The sequence below is a fragment of the Quercus robur genome, chromosome 4 (genome assembly GCF_932294415.1).
Source record: "Quercus robur chromosome 4, dhQueRobu3.1, whole genome shotgun sequence".
NCBI lineage: Eukaryota > Viridiplantae > Streptophyta > Magnoliopsida > Fagales > Fagaceae > Quercus > Quercus robur.
Genome location: NC_065537.1, coordinates 6,539,200 through 6,559,561, shown reverse-complemented (window position 1 = coordinate 6,559,561; position 20,362 = coordinate 6,539,200). Strand labels below are relative to the sequence as shown.

Below are 20,362 nucleotides of genomic sequence, written 5' to 3'. Positions count from 1 at the left end.
ATTGTGGTTGTGGTAGTGGATATTTTATGATTTATATGGTTTTTAGGAGCAAGGTCGATTTTGAAGGCTGTATGTTCAAGTTCAACCTAAATTCATTGTAGAATTTAGCTGAAAGTGAATGTTTAATTCTATGGAAGTATTAGAAGATGGCAGTCAAGAGAAATAGATACACAGTGTCATTGGTGCTGATGAAGAATAAAAACTTGTTGCAAAAGCTTCTCAAAGATGATTGCATATATTAGAGTCTGGAACCTGTTTTTGAAGATGCATGGGTATTAAGGAGGAATTTTGGTAACGTACTTAAATACGTAAATATAGGATACTGGAATGGATAGTTAAATTAGTTTCAAATGCTGCTTCGGATTAAGCTAATGTAGCCTGGTCGGGGCATAGGCTGTAATGTTTATGTAGTTGTCAGACTTTGTATAATGTTTATGTTGTTGCCTTACTCCTCAATAACCCAACATGTCCTAGATTTTCTATCCACTTTCCTTCTAAGTTTCCAAGATAGCTTAGCTATATTAGATTATCAAAAATGTTGGTGCAAATTGGTTTACACGGAACACAACAATATCAATTCAAAATCTCAGATGTCTGAACCATGTTACCATTAGAAACTCAGGCCTAGTGAAAACGTACACATGGGCTCAAGAGCATGCTAGACTATTCTTATCTTGTAAAGATGGATGAGAGCTATGGGTATATGTGATTAGAAAAACATAATTCACTAGTCTAATTGTTTTGGCAAGCAATCCCATATGCATAGGGAGTTGCTGGCGCTAGAAAACATAAATTCTTGCCAAAGTAGAAGGGACTCTATAAATTGCTTAAGAAATTTGAATTCATAAACGATTAAAATGAAACTTCCATCTTGGAATTAGTCAACATAAAAATTATAATAGATTGTTTAAGGTTTAGCTACTTTCTATTTTGGTGCTAATAAAGGCTTTATCAAGTTGTGGCTGGATGGGGTGGTTTTGTTGTTGGAGGGCTTTCATGGCCTTGGCAGTATTGGGTGGGTTATAAGGGACTGGTATTGGTTGGACCGAGGGAGCCAGCAATGACCCCGACTTTTCAAAGTATATTCTGCTAATAATTTTTTTTTTAACCTCCCTTTACATTTAATATATACACACACACACACACACAAACACCTTTCGATGTATTAATGTCTCATTTTATTTTTTTTAATATCTACAAACACCATTTTATTTTATTTTTAATTTCTACAAACACCATTTTATTTTATTTTTAATTTCTACAAACACCATTTTACAATATATATATATATATATATATATATATATATAATCACCATTTTATTTTTTTAGGACACAAAGTGATGATGAACTACAATATAATGGAAAAATTGACATTTTATGCTTACTAGATGTAATAAATTTTAATAGCAATATTTGACATGATTAAGGCACACAAAATATAACATTCAATTCAGGGGATAATTATGCTCTGTAACATCCTAGTTATTCATTATTTACTAACATTTTGATCTCAAATTCTAAGGTTAAATGAGTTTCTCCAATGAGTTTCTCTGTCTCTAAGAAAGTTGGTTCTCCCTCCTCTCTTAGGCAGTAGAAGTTTGTTTGTCCCTTCTTGATGAAGGAGAGTTTTGTTCTCTTGAGACAACAGGTTTGTCTCTCGAGCTTGTGGTTTTGTTTTTTCTGGGTTACAGGGAAACATTTTTCTTGTTTGGTTTGCTTTAGTCTTCAATTATCTGTCTGGATTATGGTGGACCTTACGAGAATATGGGGGAATTTGAACCTATCCGAAATGGAAGATACTGGTTTTGTTCTTCAGAGTGATCAGCGGTCTAGAGAGATTATACTAGCGGCAATGTTTCTCTCTTCACGATTCTTGAGCATGGAAGTGATGGCTAGAACTTTCAAGCAGATACGGCGTCCCACAAATGGCTTTCAAATACACAACCTGGGTGATCATTTCGTCCTCCCTGAGTCTCAGCAGTTTGGACAGAGTCTTAGGGCACCTCCCTATCGTTCTGCTGGTAAGGATGTGTTCTTTGTTCCAGGTTTTTTTGAAAAACGCTCATCTGAGCTGCCGTGGAGAGACAAGGTGTTGGCTGGGATGGAGAGCAATGGTACACTGTCAACAGAGCAACAGCAGTTCGGTCCATATCTGCGAGCTCCTCCATTCAAAACTGCTAGTAAAAATGTTATTTATGTTCCGGGTTTTTTTGAGGAAGCGAGTCGGAAATCTCAGTGGAGAAAGCGAGGGGAGGAGGATGCCCAGATCACGATGGGAGAAAATTCAGCCACGGTGCCTCCGGTGGTGGTATCCGTTATGGTTGGGGAAGTGCTAGAGACAAGTTTGAATAAGGAGACCGTTACACACTTTAATGTTCAGCGAAGAATGGGGAAGGAAAGCGTTACTCTAGATAGTCAGATAAGCACTCAATCCACCCCGAAAAATAAGGAAGTAATTATGCCAAATTCAGGGAGCAATAATTCGGAATTACACGCAGCAGCTGGCGTGATTGATCACACAATTGATGATGCCAGCCCAACTCTTGAAGGATCAGATATGGTAACGGATAAAGTGCCTAACTCCGGCGTTGTGAATACAAATCCTATAATGAATGCATATCCCGTAGAAATAGTAGTAATGGAGAGAAAATCAATTACTTTGGAGACAACCCTTGCCGCCTCAACACATGAGCACCACGTGACAATTAAATTGGAGAAAAAACAATTAAGTCCATCAACGGTGGAGAGTGGGGAATGGCCAAAAAACATTAGGTCATGGAAGTGTATCATTCGTCAACCTTGTTGGTGGACCGGCAAGTTTCCAAGGAGGATGTCTCTCAATCACAAATATTGGCGGAGGCTGTACCACAGCCCCGCCAGATGAAATGATTCTCTTAGTAATGATCTGCCATGGGCTTGGGAACCCATGGACAGAGAGAGAGCCTAGTGAAATATCACGGGCAAAAGATTCCTCTACCATGTTCATAGCTGAAACATGGGTAGATGAAGCAAGGCTAGAGCACATCCTCAGTACAACTAAGTCTTTGATTAACAGCGATTCTATTATGGAAGTAGCTTTCATGGATTTCAAAGAATTGTTGTCGTGGATGATCAGATCGAAACAAAATAAAAAGTTGTTCTCGGTCATGTTTTGGATATTAGGGACACATCCATGGCCGATCCTGAAGGTGAAATCTGATGATGCGATTTTCTGAGAACAAAATTCTGTGGATGTTGTTTTGGATATGGGAGGTGGATTAGTGTTGTTTTGGAGATCGACTATTGATGTAATTGTGGAGGGTTCGGGCACAAATTATATCGATACAATGTTTCAAGAAGATGATAGGGCAGTGATTGAAGTGATCATCCGAGAATGCCAAGGAAAAGGCTTGGCACACATGGTCGGAATCATCCCTCTCCCCCTAACTGTTATAGAGCTTGAAACTTTGGCTATATCGAAGGCTTTACAGTTTGATGCTGATCTAAGTTTGGAAGATGTCACCCCAGAGGGAGTTTCAGTGATTGCAATGAACGTTTTGAATGCAGATTTGCAGTCTTTGGAATCCTTTGGTTTACTTAGTCGTGATGTTAAATATTTTGCAAGTTTATTTCATTGTATTAGGTTTTCATATGTTCGTAAAGAAGGATTGTTGTATTCTCACATTAAGAGAAATGACAATGAGGTTGCTCATAGTCTGGCTAAAAATGCATTATGCATACCAGATTTTCAAGTATGGATGGAAGATGTCCCATCTTATATTGGTTCGATTTTACAATTGGATGTAGTTGAATTTTATTAATAAAATCCATCAGTTTCTTTCTCAAAAAAAAAAAAAAAAAAAATTAAGGGGATAATTAATTAAAAAAATAATTCAGATTCTACAAAAAGGAATTGAAACATACCTCTTCAAAGTGTTTTTGTCTTGATTTTATTTCTTCTTTTCTTGATTATTAGAAATGAATTGAAGAGATGGAAAGATTTCTTAAAGAGCATAGATTACTTTTTAATTTTTTTTGCTTTTTCCTTCTTTTTTTTCTCAATGTCTTTGAATACAGGAGATGATAAAATTTCTTAAAGCACATAGATTCCTTCTTCCTTCTTCTTTTTCTTCCTTTTTATTCTCATATTTTATTTCTTAATATTTTTGACGACAACAATAATGATCTTATAATAATTTTAGGAAAGAGAATCAAACTCAACTTAGAATTTCAAATTAGAGTTCCAATTTTGCACCATGTGTGCTAAATTATTTATTCTTAAAGATTTTTATTTCTTAATTTTAGAATCAAATGTGAGACCACATCATAAATATTCATTAAAGTGTGTTATTAAATACAAAAATCAAAAAGTCTAGAATAAATGAATAGTAAAAAAAAGTGTTTCACAATAATATAAAAAAAAATGAACAATTTACATTTTATACCTAATTATATCCTTACAAAATTTTTTAAAGAGTTAAGAAAATATAAAAATGACTATTAATAGCATTTAAATTATATATAGAAATTATATTATACATCTTATTGTATATCTTTAAGTGTATCCATGCATATGTATAGGGTTACAAGCTAGTCTATATATATAATAATAGGTAAAGTAACGAGAAAATCCAATTAAATTTCAAATTGGAATTCAATTAGAGTCTAATTTTGTACCACATGTCCCATTTAATCTAAGTTTTTAATTTTTTGTGCAAAGTGAGTTAATTCAGTGTAAAAATTGGATTTCAATTGGAGTTTAATTTTGCACCATATATTTATCTAATCTAAGTTTTTTTTTTTTTTTTTTAATTTTTGTACCAAATGAATTAATTTAGTGTAGAAAACAAGGAATTCAATATAAATAAACCATAAAAAAAATAATCATATATAAAGGGGAATTTAATTATGGAATAAAATTTTAAATTCAATTAAAAAATATGATAAGCCAAGATTTTAATAGAGAATTTAAATATAAAATAAAATTTGAATTTATTTAAAATATATATATATATATATATTTATTTATATTTAAACAATCACGTGTAATGTATGGTTTAAAAAAAATATAAACTAATATCGTGTATCATTTGAATTTCTTCTAAAAAAAATGTATAATTTGAATCGTATAATAATTTTATCCGTGCATATGTATAGAGCTACACCCTAGTTAATATCATATACTGTAGGAGTGAGGGCCCAAGATCATATATTGGGCTTTGGGTTTCACCCGGGACAATTGACAAGTCCGAGGAGAGGCAAATAGTTGTTAAGGGATCCCCAGTTAAAGTCTCATAAGTAGGGAATGAATGGAAGATGATCCAAATAGGAATACCTCCTCAGATTCGACGAATGTAGCTCAAGTGTGTACTCTAGCAATTAGAGTGACCCTCCAAAAGGCTCTAGCAATAGGAATGTGCCTCATGAACACACGAGATAGAAGGAAACTTAAAATATCTAAAGAAAAACTGCTACCACCGCATTAAATGCGTTGCAGCTACTTTTCTTTCTGCATTTATATGGAGAAGACCTCTGAACAGTGTTGCCTTGGTTACCACAACTCACAGAAAGCTAAAAGGGGTGCCTGATGGGACGGGCACTCAAGTAGGGACTTAGATGATCAACAAGTGTAGGATCAAGATTGCCCAAAAGGGGCTATATAATGTGAGAAACCCTCCATGAGAAGGGGATCAAAAAATAGAGAGAAAAAATATTATAGCAATTTAAATCTTTCGGATATCCAAGAGTGATCATTAGGCCAAAATTCCATACATTTTGGGTTTGGGCCACAAATTGTGACCCTACATATACTGTATAATAAAGTTGGGCTTAAAAGCCGTGGTTGCGCCCAATGGCTTTACTAAATTGCAGAAATTTTTTTAGATTTAAAAAAAAGTATATATATAATTTTTTTTTCTTATCTTCTTCTCCAGTAATTTCTAAGTTGATAAAAATATTAATTTAATTACAATCCAAACTCTTTATCTAATCATTTTTTTATTTAAATTATATTATCACATGTAAAAAAAAAAAAAAGAACAAGTAAAAATAAAACTAAAAAATCTACAACAATCTTCATCCAATCCTTTATTTTTATTTAAATTATATTACTACATGTAAAAAAAAAAGTACACAAGTAAAAAAAAAAAAAAAAAAGCAACGTATTCAACTAAATATTCAATGTAATCAATCTATTTGACATTTTTGTTTTTGTTGTTTTTAGATAATTACTTCTAATTTTTTTTATTCAATCTGTATGGCTTTTTTTTTTTTTTTGGATAAACATACATTCTAAGTTAATTCTTCTTCTCTTATAATTCCTAGAATGATTAGAAATCTAATTTCCTCACAATTGACAACTCTCTCTCTCTCTCTCTCTCTCTCTATATATATATTGTTTTACCGTGTATTCTTATATATTCTTAGGCACAACTTCTTCTTCTTCTTCTTCTTCTTTTCTCTCCTCATTATCAATAATTCTCATTCTCTTACAATTTTAATGTTGTTCAGAAATGTAACTCTCCTTTGTTTTGTTTTTTTTTTTTTTTTCCTTATTACTTAGCCTATTTGATGTTTTTGAAATCCATAGTAGAAGTCTTTATCAACTACAATCCAAACTATTCCAAATATGTATCTCTCTACTTTGTTTTTGTGTTTTTTTTTTTTTTGTTTTTTTTTTTTTTTAAAGTTTTGCTTATGAGTCATAAATGCAATTTTAAATACATGAAATCCATTATATAAACTTCTATAAATATATATGCTTTATCTATTAATTATTTAAGAATTTTCAAATTTTGTATTCTCTCCTACAACAAGGGTTCCATTTGTATTTGTGTTATGTTTATATGTGCGTTATTAGATTAAATTAATTTTCTTGAGTAGTATAATGTTTATTAATAAAAAGGAGAATAATTGAGCAATATCATGATGTTTTAAAGATTTAGATTTCAACTTCACACCTCAACAAATTAGACTAACATTAACTCCACAAATTAGGCTAACATTATATTTTTGTTCATATCAACTCTTCATTAAATATGGTTAGACATGATTTTTATCAATCATTAAATTTTCTATTATTATGATTTTTTAGATAAATATATTATTTTATTTTTCTTCATCAATCGTGCTTAGAAACTTGAAAAGGTTCAAGTTTTACGAATTTACTTTTTATTTCCCTTGAATTAAGAAAGTTTGAGTTTAAGTTTAGTATTGGTTTTACTTTTTAATGAAACTCTTATGAAGATAGTTTGTTTGAGATTAAACTCTATTAGCTAAAATATTAACAATATAAAATTCAATTTCCACTAATATTCAATTTCAACTAAATCCAGTAAGTTTACCACTTTTAAACTATTGCTACATTAATTTTTGGACAGATACAAATGCTTAATTGTTGATGTGCAGGGACGAACCTCTCCCTTAGAAGGTATTGTCCGTTTTGGAAATGGGTCGAGGAGACTGATGCCACCCTCACGGATTTTCTCAATCTCACATTAGGGAGAGACGCCTCCCACCCGCAGCTTATAAGCATGAGCTCACAAGTGGGGTGTACACATCAAGTAGTACTACTTGATGGGCAAGTCTTAAAAACTGAAGGCGCATTTTTGTGGAGGGATGAATCTCTCCCTTAGAAGGTATTGTTCACTTTGGGAATAGGCCATACTACTTGATGGGTTCACCCCATTTGTGAGCTCATGCTTATAAGCTGCGGGTGGGAGGTGTCTCTCCCCGATATGGGATTAAGCAAATCCATGAGGGTGGCATCAGTCTCCTCGGCCCATTCCCAAAGCAGACCATACCTTCTAAGGGAGAGATTCGTCCCTCCACAGTTGATATCAACTTTTTTTCCTCTTCATCACTATATGAATCATCTACAATTTTTATTTTGTCAATACACGTTTTTCTGTCATCAATTTTAATTTAAGTGTTAGTTTATCTACTTTTAAAATTTTCAATCCACGGACTTGAAAAAGTTTAAGTTTTACAAATTTCAGTTTTTTTTTCCGTGAGTTAAGAGTTATAGTTTAGTATTTAATTTACTTTTTAATGACACTCTTATGAAGAGTTTGTTTGTCAATTTGGTTACAAAGCATGTGACACACGTAAGGTTAACACTTATTCTTTCTTTGTTTACATTATGCATCAGGAAAGTCAAATGCCATGTTTTATATCCTCAAAATGCCCATTCCTTTTCAATTTTTTCCCTTCAAAATTAAATTGTTTTGGTAATAGGTTATACTACGAAATGCATAAAGACAGTTAATTGTCATTAATTATTAATATAGTGACAATAGATAGTTAAGTAGATCAAACTCTTTTACCAACAATTTACTATGAATAACAATTTATTTTCTAAACTATAAGAAATTAAAAATTCTACTTCATCTAAAATTCTATTAGCAAAAGTTTCAAGTATATAATTTAAAATAAATTTAATATTTATTTTGATTATATATCATTATTTTATGTTTTAATATGTAAAATTTATATATTACACACCATGCTCATAAATAGTGACTCTAATGTATGTATTAATTATATGTCATAACATTAATATTTTTTATATGTTTTATAATGTGACTAACTAATTATTAATATAGTTTTGAATCTTTTAATTTATTTACATATATATTTTTAAGTAAACCGTGCAACACACATGCCTTTAACTAGTAAAAGATAATAAAAGAAAACCAATTAATTATATCTGTAGGGACGCAATTTGTAACGACCCACACATGATAGTGGGCTCATACGCAAAGGGCCCAAATAATACAATTTGTAGAGCGTGGGGTTGAAAGGCTAAGCATTAGTCACCGGACAGCAGTTTGATCGTGGTTTTTATGGAGGTTTAGGGTGGACCTAGCTAAACCTTCCGTCGATGCGGTTTGTAGGATTTAAGTCTTCAGACATGGTCCGAGGAGCATAGTACTCTTCTCATTCTCCCTTTTGTAGGACTCCTTTTCCTGGGGATCCCTTTTCCCCTTGGCTCTCTTTCCCTTTTATACTAGTATTTACTTTCCTTTCAGTGTCCACATGTAAGTTTTACTTTCTGGGGTGTAGACCTGTCCCATCAGTCCATACCTAGAGTGGTTAGGGGTGGTTGTAAAAGCTAAATAGCATGGTGAGGAGTATGGGCCTGTCAGATGCAAGGTTCTATACTAGAGTATTGGCAGCTTTCTCCCTTATCCTGCCCCTGTACTAAGTTTATCATTTTCTTTAGGCGTTCTGTGAGGTGCCGAGCATAAGATCGTCCTCGGCCATATTCTTAGGTCTTTTTTTTGGACTCTTACTACGCATCCTCGGAAATTATTCTCCTTGGCTTGGGTCTTTGGGCCCTATTGTGAAGTGGGCTGGGACCACAAATTCTCCGGCCCCACAATATCATTCCTCCTATGTAACAAAGCATAATATAATCACAAATAAAATAATGTGATTTTTTTATTGAATATTATGACATAATTAGCATTGATCTATGTTCACTTTGTCACTATTTTATCACCTTTTTTTGTTTTGTTTTGTTTTTGTTTTAAATATTAAGAGGCCATTGGTGTACTAGTGAACCTTGGGAATAGACCAACTTTTTAAGAGGAAATGAAAGATATCTTGCACTTAGGGGTGTGCATGGGTCGGGTTGGGTCAAGTTAAGAAGATTTTTTGACCCAACCCACTATGGTGGGTTAAAAAAAATTCAACCCAACCCATCACATAAGTCCAACCCAACCCACATGAGTTGGGTCGGGTTGAACTTGTGGGTTGGACAATTTTTTTATTAATATTATTATTAAATTGAGCAAAATATATATATATATATATATATATTAAAAAAACCCAAAGATTAGTATCAATATAACTCCTTAAAGGCAAACAACACTAATGACTAAACAACAAGAATAATTTGCTAGGGTTTGTGTGAACTAATTGGATTTTATATAGGATAGGAAGAGTTGGTTATTTTAAAATTTTTATTAATTATATAATATATTTTAAATATATATTAAATATATGAGTGGGTCGGGTCGGGTTTGGAATTTTATGACCTGAACCCAACCCAACTCACTATCAAAAAATTTTTTTGTAACCCAACCCAACCTACCAAGCCCTAAAAATAGACCCAATCTGGTGGGTTGGGTTGGGTTGGGTTGGGTTAGGTTGGTTTTGGCGGGTTGACTGCACACCCCTACTTGCACTAGAGGCCCATGATAATTAAAATTAACGAAAATTATGTTGTGTTATCTGTTTTATCATATTCTAATATTAAAAAAATGGCTAAAAAATAAATAAATGAAATGTTTAAAGAAATATAAATGGGGACACATAAAGAAATCTAATTAATGAATGAGAAAATAAAATTTTAGTACGAGCATGTTTAGGAAAGGTAATGTTAATATAAAAGTCTGCACATAGATAAAATAAGATTTAAAAAGAAAAGAAAAAGAGGTTAGATAAAAGAGAAAGAAAACTTATACATCTATGTTGGCAAGCAAGCATAAATCCCTTCTTTACTTGCTTTTTTTTTTTTTTGTGCACGCGCGCTGGAGAAGGTATTTCTACTTTTTGGCACAATGGTATAACAATCCTATTTCACATAGACTTAGCTTTACCAATTTTTGACTAAGGCTAACTTGAAAACTTCCTAGGTGTGTTTTGAAGTCAAAACTTAGAATCTTCTTGATGTAAGTATTGATAATTATTTCTGTAAATTTGTTCTTTTGTATGTGTGTTTTTCTATTACTACTCTTAAATTCCAGGTTGTTTTGCTTTCTTAAAATATTTCATATAGATGTTAAATGTAGAAAAAAGTAGGAGAGTTGGATAATTTAGTCCTATATAGTTGTTCATTTGCACTTGAATTAATTTTATATATTTGTGAGATATTATTGATAAATGGGTTTGGTTTATGTTACCTACATTATATATTGGAAATTTTTTTTATTCTTTACTAATTACAGAAAAAATGGTAAGATTTAAGTACAGTATTTAAGTGTTGATTTTTAGGTTGTCTTCTTAAAATTTTGTCATATACATTTTTTTTTTACGATAGAAATGTATTTTTTAATTAAATAACCGCATTGATAAATTTTAAAATAAAAAACCTAAAGAATAACATCTAAAATATTTTATTTCAAAAAAAATATTTCTTATATTTGTGTGACCAAACTTGTGAGTTGTGATTAAGTTTATATAAACAACATTTTCTACCTCTTTTTATATAATAAATTGGGTCAGAAACTGGTGTAAAAGTGTGTTTTAGGCCTGTCGGTGCTGACCTGTCACGTCATCAATTTGATCTATAGCAAGAAATTAAAGCAAAAAAAATACTATTTTATTCATTCTCTTCTAACTTAATTAAATAATATTTTCCCTCTCCCTTGTCTTTTTTCTATTTCCTCTTCACAGGTCAGTCACAGTGTCCATTATTCTCTCCCCCTTTCATTTTTTTCTTTCTTTCTTCCTCATTCTTCTTAAAGCTCCACGCCAACACCATGGATCACGCTGTTGTGGTGGTGGTGGTGGGTCACGCCGCTGATCATGCCGTTTCCGTTGGTTTTTGTGGTGGTGTTGGTGGTTGATTTTGGGTCATGGGTTTGTGGGTTTCATATGGGTTTGTGTTTGATATGGGTTTTGTATGGTTTTCCAATTTGTGGTGGTGGTGATTAAGTGGGTTTTGTGGTGGTGGTGGTTGTTGTTGTTGGTTTTTTTTTTTAAATCAGAGTTGTGGTGATGGTGATTAAGGTGAGTTTGTGGTGGTGGTGGTGGTGGTTGTTGTTCACAAGGAGTGGGTGGCAAGGGAAAATGGGGCCACCCCAGTGGTGGCTCGCGGCGGCAGCTATTGGCTGAACCATGAAGTTTTGGCCATGGCAGTGGTGTTGGTGGCTTGTGTTGAGCTTTGATGCTGCGGCCATGGAGGTCGTGGGTTTGATTCAGAGATGGAGAGATCAGGTGAGGAGAGAAGAGAAGCGAGGCTTGAGGCTTAATCTTTTTGCTTAAAAAAAAAAAAAAAAAAGGTGACGTGGCGGGTCAGGATTGGCTTCTCTTTATTTTTTTTCTATTATTAAAAAGAAATTTATCTTTCTCATTTTTTTTTAACAAAGCAAGTGAGTCATCTCTTTCACTTTTCTCCCAACTAAAATCAACGAAAGAAAAGTAAATTCCTTTTATTGAAGTGTAGGTTTCTGTTGGGTAATTGTCAAACGTTTCAGCTTTCCTTAAATAATTTCTTTCTCTGTTTTCCTCTTCAACTGACTGTCCCTCTCTCTCTCTTCATCTCATCGACTATGACAACGTGATCCTCAAGGTCCTCACTCTTCTGTTATTCAATACTCTGTGAATTCTCTGTTTTTTTTTTTTTTTTAATATTAAATTTATATTTGGTTTGTGTTCAATTTGTGTTTGAGTGATGGGAAAACAATGGAAAAGGGGAAGAAAAGTAATATTAATTTCTGGGTTTTTTGTGTTTCCCTGTTTTTATGTCTGAATTTTTCCTCTTGTAGCAGCTGTGAGATTGTAAAAAAAAAAAAAAATGTTCAGGTAGCAGTAGCTTGTTTCTTTATTTCTGTGTGGAAACCATAATTTTTAGAAGCTTTCTATGAATGTTCTTTTCTCCTAGCTCTCATTTTCAGTGCTTTATTCCTAGAAGATGCCAGGATGAGAGAGTTAGCCCTGTTTCTCCAAAAGAATAGATTTTTTCTTGGGTCTTTTTTCTTTCCTTTTATTTATTTATTTTTTTCATAAATAAATTTGATAACTTCTGGTCTTACTTTTGAGTGAAAAAAAGAAAGAAAGAATTTTTGACTTGAGACCCAAGAGATCACCCATGTTGCAATTGATGCAATGTATAGTGTAAAGACTAGTTGCAAATTTCAGTACTAATTTTGTACTTGTTCTTTGAACCAAGTAGCTGATTTTGTGCAAAAGTACAAATTGGGTTTTCCTCAATTGTTTGATGTTGAAAATTAGCATACAAAAATCTGTTGTACAGTCTAAATTACGAGTCTGCTTCTTGCTATTTGCATCCAAAATATCTGACTGTTGATGCTCAATGTATTCCAATTACACCTTGCTATAAGAAGCTCTTACGTTTATTTAGCTGATATGGATTCAATGATTGAATCTTGTAACAAATTCTCATTCCATTTACATTTTTTTTTTTATGTTTTCTCTTTTATTGTTATTGATTACCATACATTATAATAGCTAGCACATATTATATTAATCTGTTAAAAAGAAGACATGTCTTCTTTCATGCACAAGCAACCCACACCAGATATGGATGTGTGTCTGTACAGTAATAAGTAATTCCTGTCCATGTCCGAAGTTGTGCTTTTAGTGCTTGATTTTCAGTTGGGATCTACACTTTGGTTGAATTCAGTTGGGTTGAATTTGCTGTGCTTAATTTGTCAACCACTGTTACACTTGTAATTATGAATTTGAATTTGTATTCATTTTCTGCTTCTGCAGAAAGTGAGCATAATCGCTGCAACAATTACTAGCTCTGCTGAGAGAAGAACATTGTTTGCCCAGATAAATAGTTTCATTGCTGCTGTTTTGTCTTCAATAATGAAACTAGTAGGCCTTTTGAGTAACATTATAAAATACAACTCATTTAAGGCCTGAAAAAAGGACATGTATTGGGTTGGCAGCTGATGGATATATATCATGGAATCTATGTTTATATGCTGAAAACCTCTTAAATGGAATTTCTCTCTTTCTCCACCCCTCCTCCCTTTTTTATAGAGTTAACAAAGAAACAAATGTACAAAAGAAGAATCTGAGGAGTATGCAGGTTGTATACCCATATTTTTTTTAGAATTACATAAGCATAGCATTTTGTCCTCCACTCCTATTTGGAGCTGGAATGAATACAGACTTTGGGAAAAAAATGAGCAAAATTTCTAGCTCCCAATCATGAGTACATCTCACAAACATGGGGATCCACTGGATTCCTCCATTTCTTAGTGGCGGAACCCACTTTAGACACATGAACCTGATTCTTTGGTCTAACATGGGAGGTACTGACATGATTGTTATTGCTATATGGGAGGTACTAACATGGGAGGTACTGACATGATTGTTAGACACATTTCTTTGATGCTTTGGTTCAACTTTAGAGGTTCTGACAGTATGTAGTCCTAAGGAATTTGGCCTATAAGAAACTAAGTTTATAGTACTTTTGTATAAGTTAGTATTATTGGGAGGCTTTGACAATAGTATTATTGCCAAGTATTATTGCCATTTTGTATAAGGTGCTCCTAAAGTACTTTTTACTTAAGAACACATCCACTGTACGGTGCTCTTAAGATAAGTTGTCTTTAAGTCTACGTAGGGGGTTTTTGTCATAGACTAACTATGGGGGGTCATGACTATTAGGTAGGTACTTTTGTGGGCTTTTGTTGTATGATAGATACTTATTTTGATTTATCCAGTTACGTAATTTTAAATGTTTGCTCATTTTCTTTATTGTGATTTATCTAATTTGTTGCTATAATATTTTAGGTGACATTCCTATGGATTACAATGATCATATTGATAATAGTGATGAAGATCATTCTTATGATGTTGAAAACGATGAATATGATGATGAGGAATTATATGATCTTGCTATTGCTGGATGTCATGTTGCAGTGACATATTATATAAAATATATTGATAAACAACCTTGTAGAGATTCTGAACAAACTGGCTATATGTGGTTGATGGATTATTTGACGGGTAATGAAACGAAATGTTACGAAATGTTTAGAATGAAGCCACATGTTTTCCTTCAATTGTGTAATGTTTTACAACATACATATGGACTTCAGCACACCAGGCATATTAGGCTTGAAGAGTCAGTAGGTATATGTTTAATGATACTTGGACAAGGAACTTGTTATAGGATGGTTCAAGAAAGATTCCAACATTCTGGTGAGACTATACATAGACATTTTCATAGAGTTCTGAAACGCCTTAACATAATGTCAATGGATATCTTCAAGCCTTCTGATCCTACATTTAGTGTAGTTCCAAGACATATACAAAAGAATCCATTGTACATGCCACACTTTCAGGTATTCATTTCATACATTCTAATTTGTTTATAATATTTGTTAGGATTATTTCCTAAGTAACTAAAATTTATATTCTATTTTAGGACTGCATTGGTGCCATTGACGGTACACATATCCAAGTTGTTGTTGGAGATGACAAGAAAGCTGCATATTATAATAGAAAGGGCGTGACATCTTTTAATGTGATGGCAGCATGCGATTTTGATTTACTTTTCACATTTGTTATGGCTGGATGGGAGGGTGCAGCACATGATACACGTATTTTCTTAGATGCTACCCGTCGACAATCTGTCAACTTTCCAAAACCACCACCAAGTATATAAATTTTTGTATATTAAATATGTATGAATGATATTATTTATGTACATCTTACATTTTTTTTTCTTTTACTAGGAAAATATTATTTAGTTGATGCTGGATACCCCTTAAGGAAAGGATACTTGCCACCTTATAAGGGACAGAGGTATCATCTTTCAGATTTTCGACGAGCTGGTCGAGGGAATCACATAGAAGAGAGGTTTAATTATGTTCACTCATCACTTAGAAGTGCAATTGAGCGAACATTTGGAGTGTGGAAGAATAAATGGAAAATTTTGAAGCAAATGCCACCTTATGACATTAAGCACCAAAGAAACATTATAGTTGCTACTTGTGTTTTGCATAATTTTATCAGAAAACATGATAGGGAAGATGAGGGATTCAATTGGGATGAACATGACATGGACAGACCAAGAAGCAATAGTAGTGGAGAAGGTAGTAGCAGACAAGCAAACGTTGAAAATATACAAGATAAGGAGATGAAATTTGTTCGTGACAAAATAGCTCGATCCATTTGTGGGTTGTAAACAATATTTTTATTATTTCTGTTTTGGTGTTCTGGTTTTTGATTTTTCAAATAAGAACCTTTTTATTATTATAATGGATTATCTAGTATTGATATTGTTGGCAATTAACATTTTGATATAATTATTTTCCTAATCATTTTAATATCTTTTTCTTGATGAGTTATTTTTAATATTTTAAATTTTATAAACTTCCCTCCATGAATTTCAACAACGAAAACATTATTATTGTTGTTATTATTAATGTAATTGTTAAGCTTAATTACATATTTTCAATAATAAAAAAACACTGATCATAGGAAAAATGACAATATAACCTTCAAAAAATAGTTAAGTCCTTTTTTGGAATTTACACTCAAAACAACTATTTTTAAAACAGCTTATCCAAACGCTTAAATATGATTTTAAAAATAGAAAACGCATATTTTCACATTTTTACCAAACACTTATCTGTGGTTTTTAAAATGGAGTTTTCAAAACGCACGTTTTAAAAACGCTAGTTTTAAAAACGCACATTTTGAAACAGCTTATCCAAACAGGCCCTTAATATTTTTCATATAGATGTTAGATGTAGTAAAATTTTAGGTAAATTTAGTTGTTAATTTGCTTTTGATGCACTTTTTTTTTCTTTTTTTTTTTTTTTTTGGTGTGGGATTTTAGTGGGGTTTGCTTTGTTTTTGTTTTTGTTTTTTTTTTTTTTTTTTAATTTCATATATACAATAGGAGAAAGAAGATTTGGACTTGAGGTATTTGTTTGGAAACACCATGATTTATGGAATCAGTTATGCTACAAATATTTTTAGGGGATTTTGTTTTCTACTCGGTGTAAAAATGAGATTTGGTTGGTTGAGTGATGTTTTAGAAGAATGGCGATACTATGTATTGGTTTTATAAACAAAACATGATCAACAAGGAGAGCATCATGTGTAGAATATGGTTTTTGTTAGAGTCAAAACCTGGCTTCTTCTCTTATCCCATAGATTCACATGGATGGAAATTTCAATTTTCTGATAGCGTAGAAAATGTGAATCACTCTAGAAATTATTATTATTATTATTTTTTTAAGACATGGCAAATGGGATAAATGGATACAAATGGGTCATGTGAACCACTATGGAAGCAATGGGGGCATAGCAGAAAGATAGTTTGGGCTTATAATTCTAGACTATTTTCAAGCTTTATCAAGCCCATTATTTATATTGAGCTCGTTTATTAAATAGGCTTAAAAAAAATTTAAGCTTGGCTAATTAATAAATGAATAAACAAACATGGAAGAGCTATTTACACATATCACAATTTTGGGATCTACTCGTTCTTTCTTTGTGTTCCACTAGTAAATAGAATGGGTGCTCTACAATTTTGGATTATTTTCAGTTGTGATGTGCTTAACAACTTGTTCCTTATTAATTTATTTAATAAATTGATAACGTGCTTAATGATAGCCTTACAAGTTAACTTGCAAATTGCGAGGTTTTTGACATATGGTTTGAATTCTCACAATATATATGTGTGTGTGGGGCGCGCGCGAGCACAAGCACGAGCACGCAGAATAATTAATTATAGAAATTTAGAAAACAAGCCTTAGTTGATATGGATGGACCGAATCCACTAAACATAGGCTCCGGGGTCAACAGTCAACACTTCCTTCTTCAATGAAAATTGAATATATGTAATTTTATTTATAAAAATTATGCAGTACCTCAAATCTATTCAATGTAAGCAAATAGTAGAGACCATAGAGAAAGGTTTGAGGTCTCATGTAAAATGGTCCAAATGAGAGAAAGGTGCTAAAGAGAGAGATTGAATGTTAGTTAATTTCATAGTGAGCTTATTGATGACTTTGTTCCTCAATTGAATGTTGAGTTCTGCCGAAACAAGTAAATTTTTTCTTATATTGGCTTGACTGATCGTAAGTTCATTTGACAAGAATTTGTCAGTGTGTACATTGAAGTTGAGTGAACAACATACTTTTGTCTTCATCATCAATTTAATTACACCGAACGATTACAAATAAAAGTTCTTAAACAGGTACAATGAACATTTTCATTACAAAAAACTTCTATCTTGGAATTTAGCCTTAATAAAAATTCTAATAGATTGCTTAAGGCTTTAACAACTTGTGGCTGGATGGAGTGGTTTTGTTGTGGGTTTGGGTCGTGGGTATGAATTTGGACTTTGGATCGCTTGTGTGATGGTTTTGGTTAGAGAGATTTCATGGCCTTTGTCTGTTTGTCAGTATTGAGTGGGTTTTAAGTTGTATGGGACTAGGTGTTAGTTGGACCAAGTGTGCTTTGGATCTCAAATGTTTTATTTTTTCCATGGTTTGAGAATCTATGTTGTCCATCTCAAATGACAATGGTCAAACAAATGGTTTGGGTGGTTCCAATGATAGCCCATAATATAGGCTTAGCACAATCATAAGAAAAAGTTGTCTATCTCTCAGGTTCGTTTGAATCGAGGGTTAGAAAAGTGGGAGGATTTAAAATTAAAAAAGGGATAAAAAATGGGAGTATAAAAGGGATTTGAGTTTTTTCTTATGTGTGTTTAGTTGGGATGATGAAAAAGTAAAAAGATAGAAAACTCATTTGTTTGATTGAGAAGAATAGTAAAAAGATGGAAAATAAAGTTAGTATAAATTTATAATTATATCTCTATTAAATAAAACAGAAGGTAACACATTTTCTTATTAAAAAATTGTGTACGGACACCTCAAAAAAAATTTTGTTTTGTTTTTTGCTTTTTGTTTTTGTTTTGTTTTTATTATTATTTTTTAATGTGGCTAAAATGCAAAAGTCACCCTCTATATTTCATTAAAATTCATTTTAGTCCTTTAAATTTACTTTCATTCATTTCAGTCCTCTATCTTTCAAGTTTATTCAATCAAAGCTTTTCCATCAAATTTTGTTATGTTGTAGTTAATTTTTCAATTTTTAAAATTTTCTTCAAATTTTTGAATAAATCAGAAACTTAAAGGATTGAAATGAATTCTGAAAAAATTTAGAGGGAAATTTTTTGCAATTTAGCCTTTTTAAATTTTTTTTTTTAAAAAAAAAAAACACAAGTAAAAGAATCCAGGACAAATGAGAGAGAGAGAGAGAGAGAGAGAGAGAGAGAGAGAGAGAGAGAGAACCATGCGAAAAAGCCATGCGCATGGTTTTTTTTTTTTTTTTTTTTTGTCAATTTCTTTCTCCCCCCATTTTTTTTTTTGGTGAAAATATTTTGGTGGATCTAAGGCCCACCAATATTCCCTCCTTTACACTTTCCAACCAAATACTAAAAAAGAAAAACTACATTCTCTTCACTTTTTTTTTTCTTTTCCGTTTCCATCCCCCTTAAATATGACTGTAAAGTGTAGCTTTCTATTGGTGAGTTTACTTAGACATGGCAATACGGGTCAAAATTTTCTGATCCAACCCGACTCGAAAAATACTTGACCCGAACCCCATTTTTTTGACTCGAAGCAAAAACAAGTTGACCCGTGACCCAATCCGATTGTTTTTTTTTTGTTTTTTTTTTTTTGCGGATCAACCCAACCCGAATAACCCGTGACCTGACCCGTTAAAAAAATTCGCTAAAAAAATATTTAAATTATGTCTTGATACTAAGTGCATAAAGCACAAAGTACCCAAACTTATAATCAATATATTATATATTATAAAAAATGATTGTTTGATTCATCAAAAGTCAAAAGCTAGCTAACCTAGCTTTAGTGCACTGCTTTCCATTAAAAGTTCGAGTGAGGAAGAAGCAGAGCTTGAAAAGAGCGTAGAGAAACCAAAGGATACTTCCACAGAGGAAATAGTTAAACCGTTTCGAAATCAGGTCAGCTATAAGGATAGACTACTGGGAGACATACTCGGTGCTTATGCCCAGGCATTCCGTTTTGACAGGGTGGAGAAGTGCGAGGCGGATTCAGATACAGAGCTTGATGATCTTGTTGAGGGTATGGTGGATGTTAAACTATCGAAGGAAACCAAGTCTAGGATGAGAGCGCCTTGGAATAAGGCCTTGATCGTGAAAGTGTATGGGAAAACCATTGGTTATAGGTACCTCACTTTCAAAATCAATACCTTGTGGAAACCAGTGGCAAAGATGGACTGTGTTGATCTTGGAAAAGATTTTTTCTCATCAAGTTCAGCGAGGATTCAGATTATGACAAAGTGCTTCGAGGCGGTCCTTGGTTTGTTGGGGAGCATTTCCTTGCGATTAAACCTTGGGAGCCATACTTTAAAGCCTCTGAAGCTTCTTTCACTTCAGTGGCTGTTTGGATCAGGTTCCCAGAGCTTCCTATAGAATTCTATGAGCCTTCAGTCCTTAGATAGCATGGTTTAGCTATTGGACCTATCTTGAGAATTGATTCGTACACTGCATCGGGCTCAAGGGCAAGCTATGCACGTTTATGTGTTCAAATTGATCTCTCCAAACCACTGACTAACATGATCAGAGTTGGACGTCTAAGGCAAAAGGTGTTGTATGAGGGAATTTCTTT

General features: G+C 32.8%; 3 protein-coding genes across 22 annotated transcripts in view; all 3 read left to right on the top strand.

Annotated features, from left to right (window-relative positions):
- The window catches only part of LOC126720431 (disease resistance protein RUN1-like), a 186,940-nt gene that overhangs the window by 74,627 nt on the left and 91,951 nt on the right, over positions 1-20,362 (top strand). The gene's annotated exons all lie outside the window — the stretch shown is intronic.
- LOC126720428 (TMV resistance protein N-like) overlaps positions 1-20,362 on the top strand; it is a 128,669-nt gene that overhangs the window by 18,529 nt on the left and 89,778 nt on the right. The window lies entirely within an intron of this gene.
- LOC126720437 (protein ALP1-like) lies at positions 11,285-15,980 on the top strand. Of its 2 annotated transcripts, XM_050422954.1 has the most exons (4): positions 11,285-12,279; positions 14,478-15,031; positions 15,115-15,346; positions 15,425-15,980. In XM_050422954.1, the coding sequence occupies exons 2-4, from the start codon at positions 14,489-14,491 to the stop codon at positions 15,874-15,876; spliced, it is 1,227 nt and encodes a 408-aa protein (XP_050278911.1). In that variant the 5' UTR covers positions 11,285-12,279; positions 14,478-14,488; the 3' UTR covers positions 15,877-15,980. The 2 variants fall into 2 exon arrangements, with proteins under 2 accessions (XP_050278911.1, XP_050278910.1); XM_050422953.1 differs by having other exon boundaries at positions 11,285-15,031.

What these genes read in the sequence shown, in the direction of transcription:
- LOC126720437 (XM_050422954.1), top strand. Translation starts at nt 14,489, where the DNA reads ATGGATTACAATGATCATATTGATAATAGTGATGAAGATCATTCTTAT. An exon ending in TGTACATGCCACACTTTCAG is followed by an intron (nt 15,032 to 15,114) that starts GTATTCATTTCA and finishes ATTCTATTTTAG; the next exon opens with GACTGCATTGGTGCCATTGA. An exon ending in CTTTCCAAAACCACCACCAA is followed by an intron (nt 15,347 to 15,424) that starts GTATATAAATTT and finishes TTCTTTTACTAG; the next exon opens with GAAAATATTATTTAGTTGAT.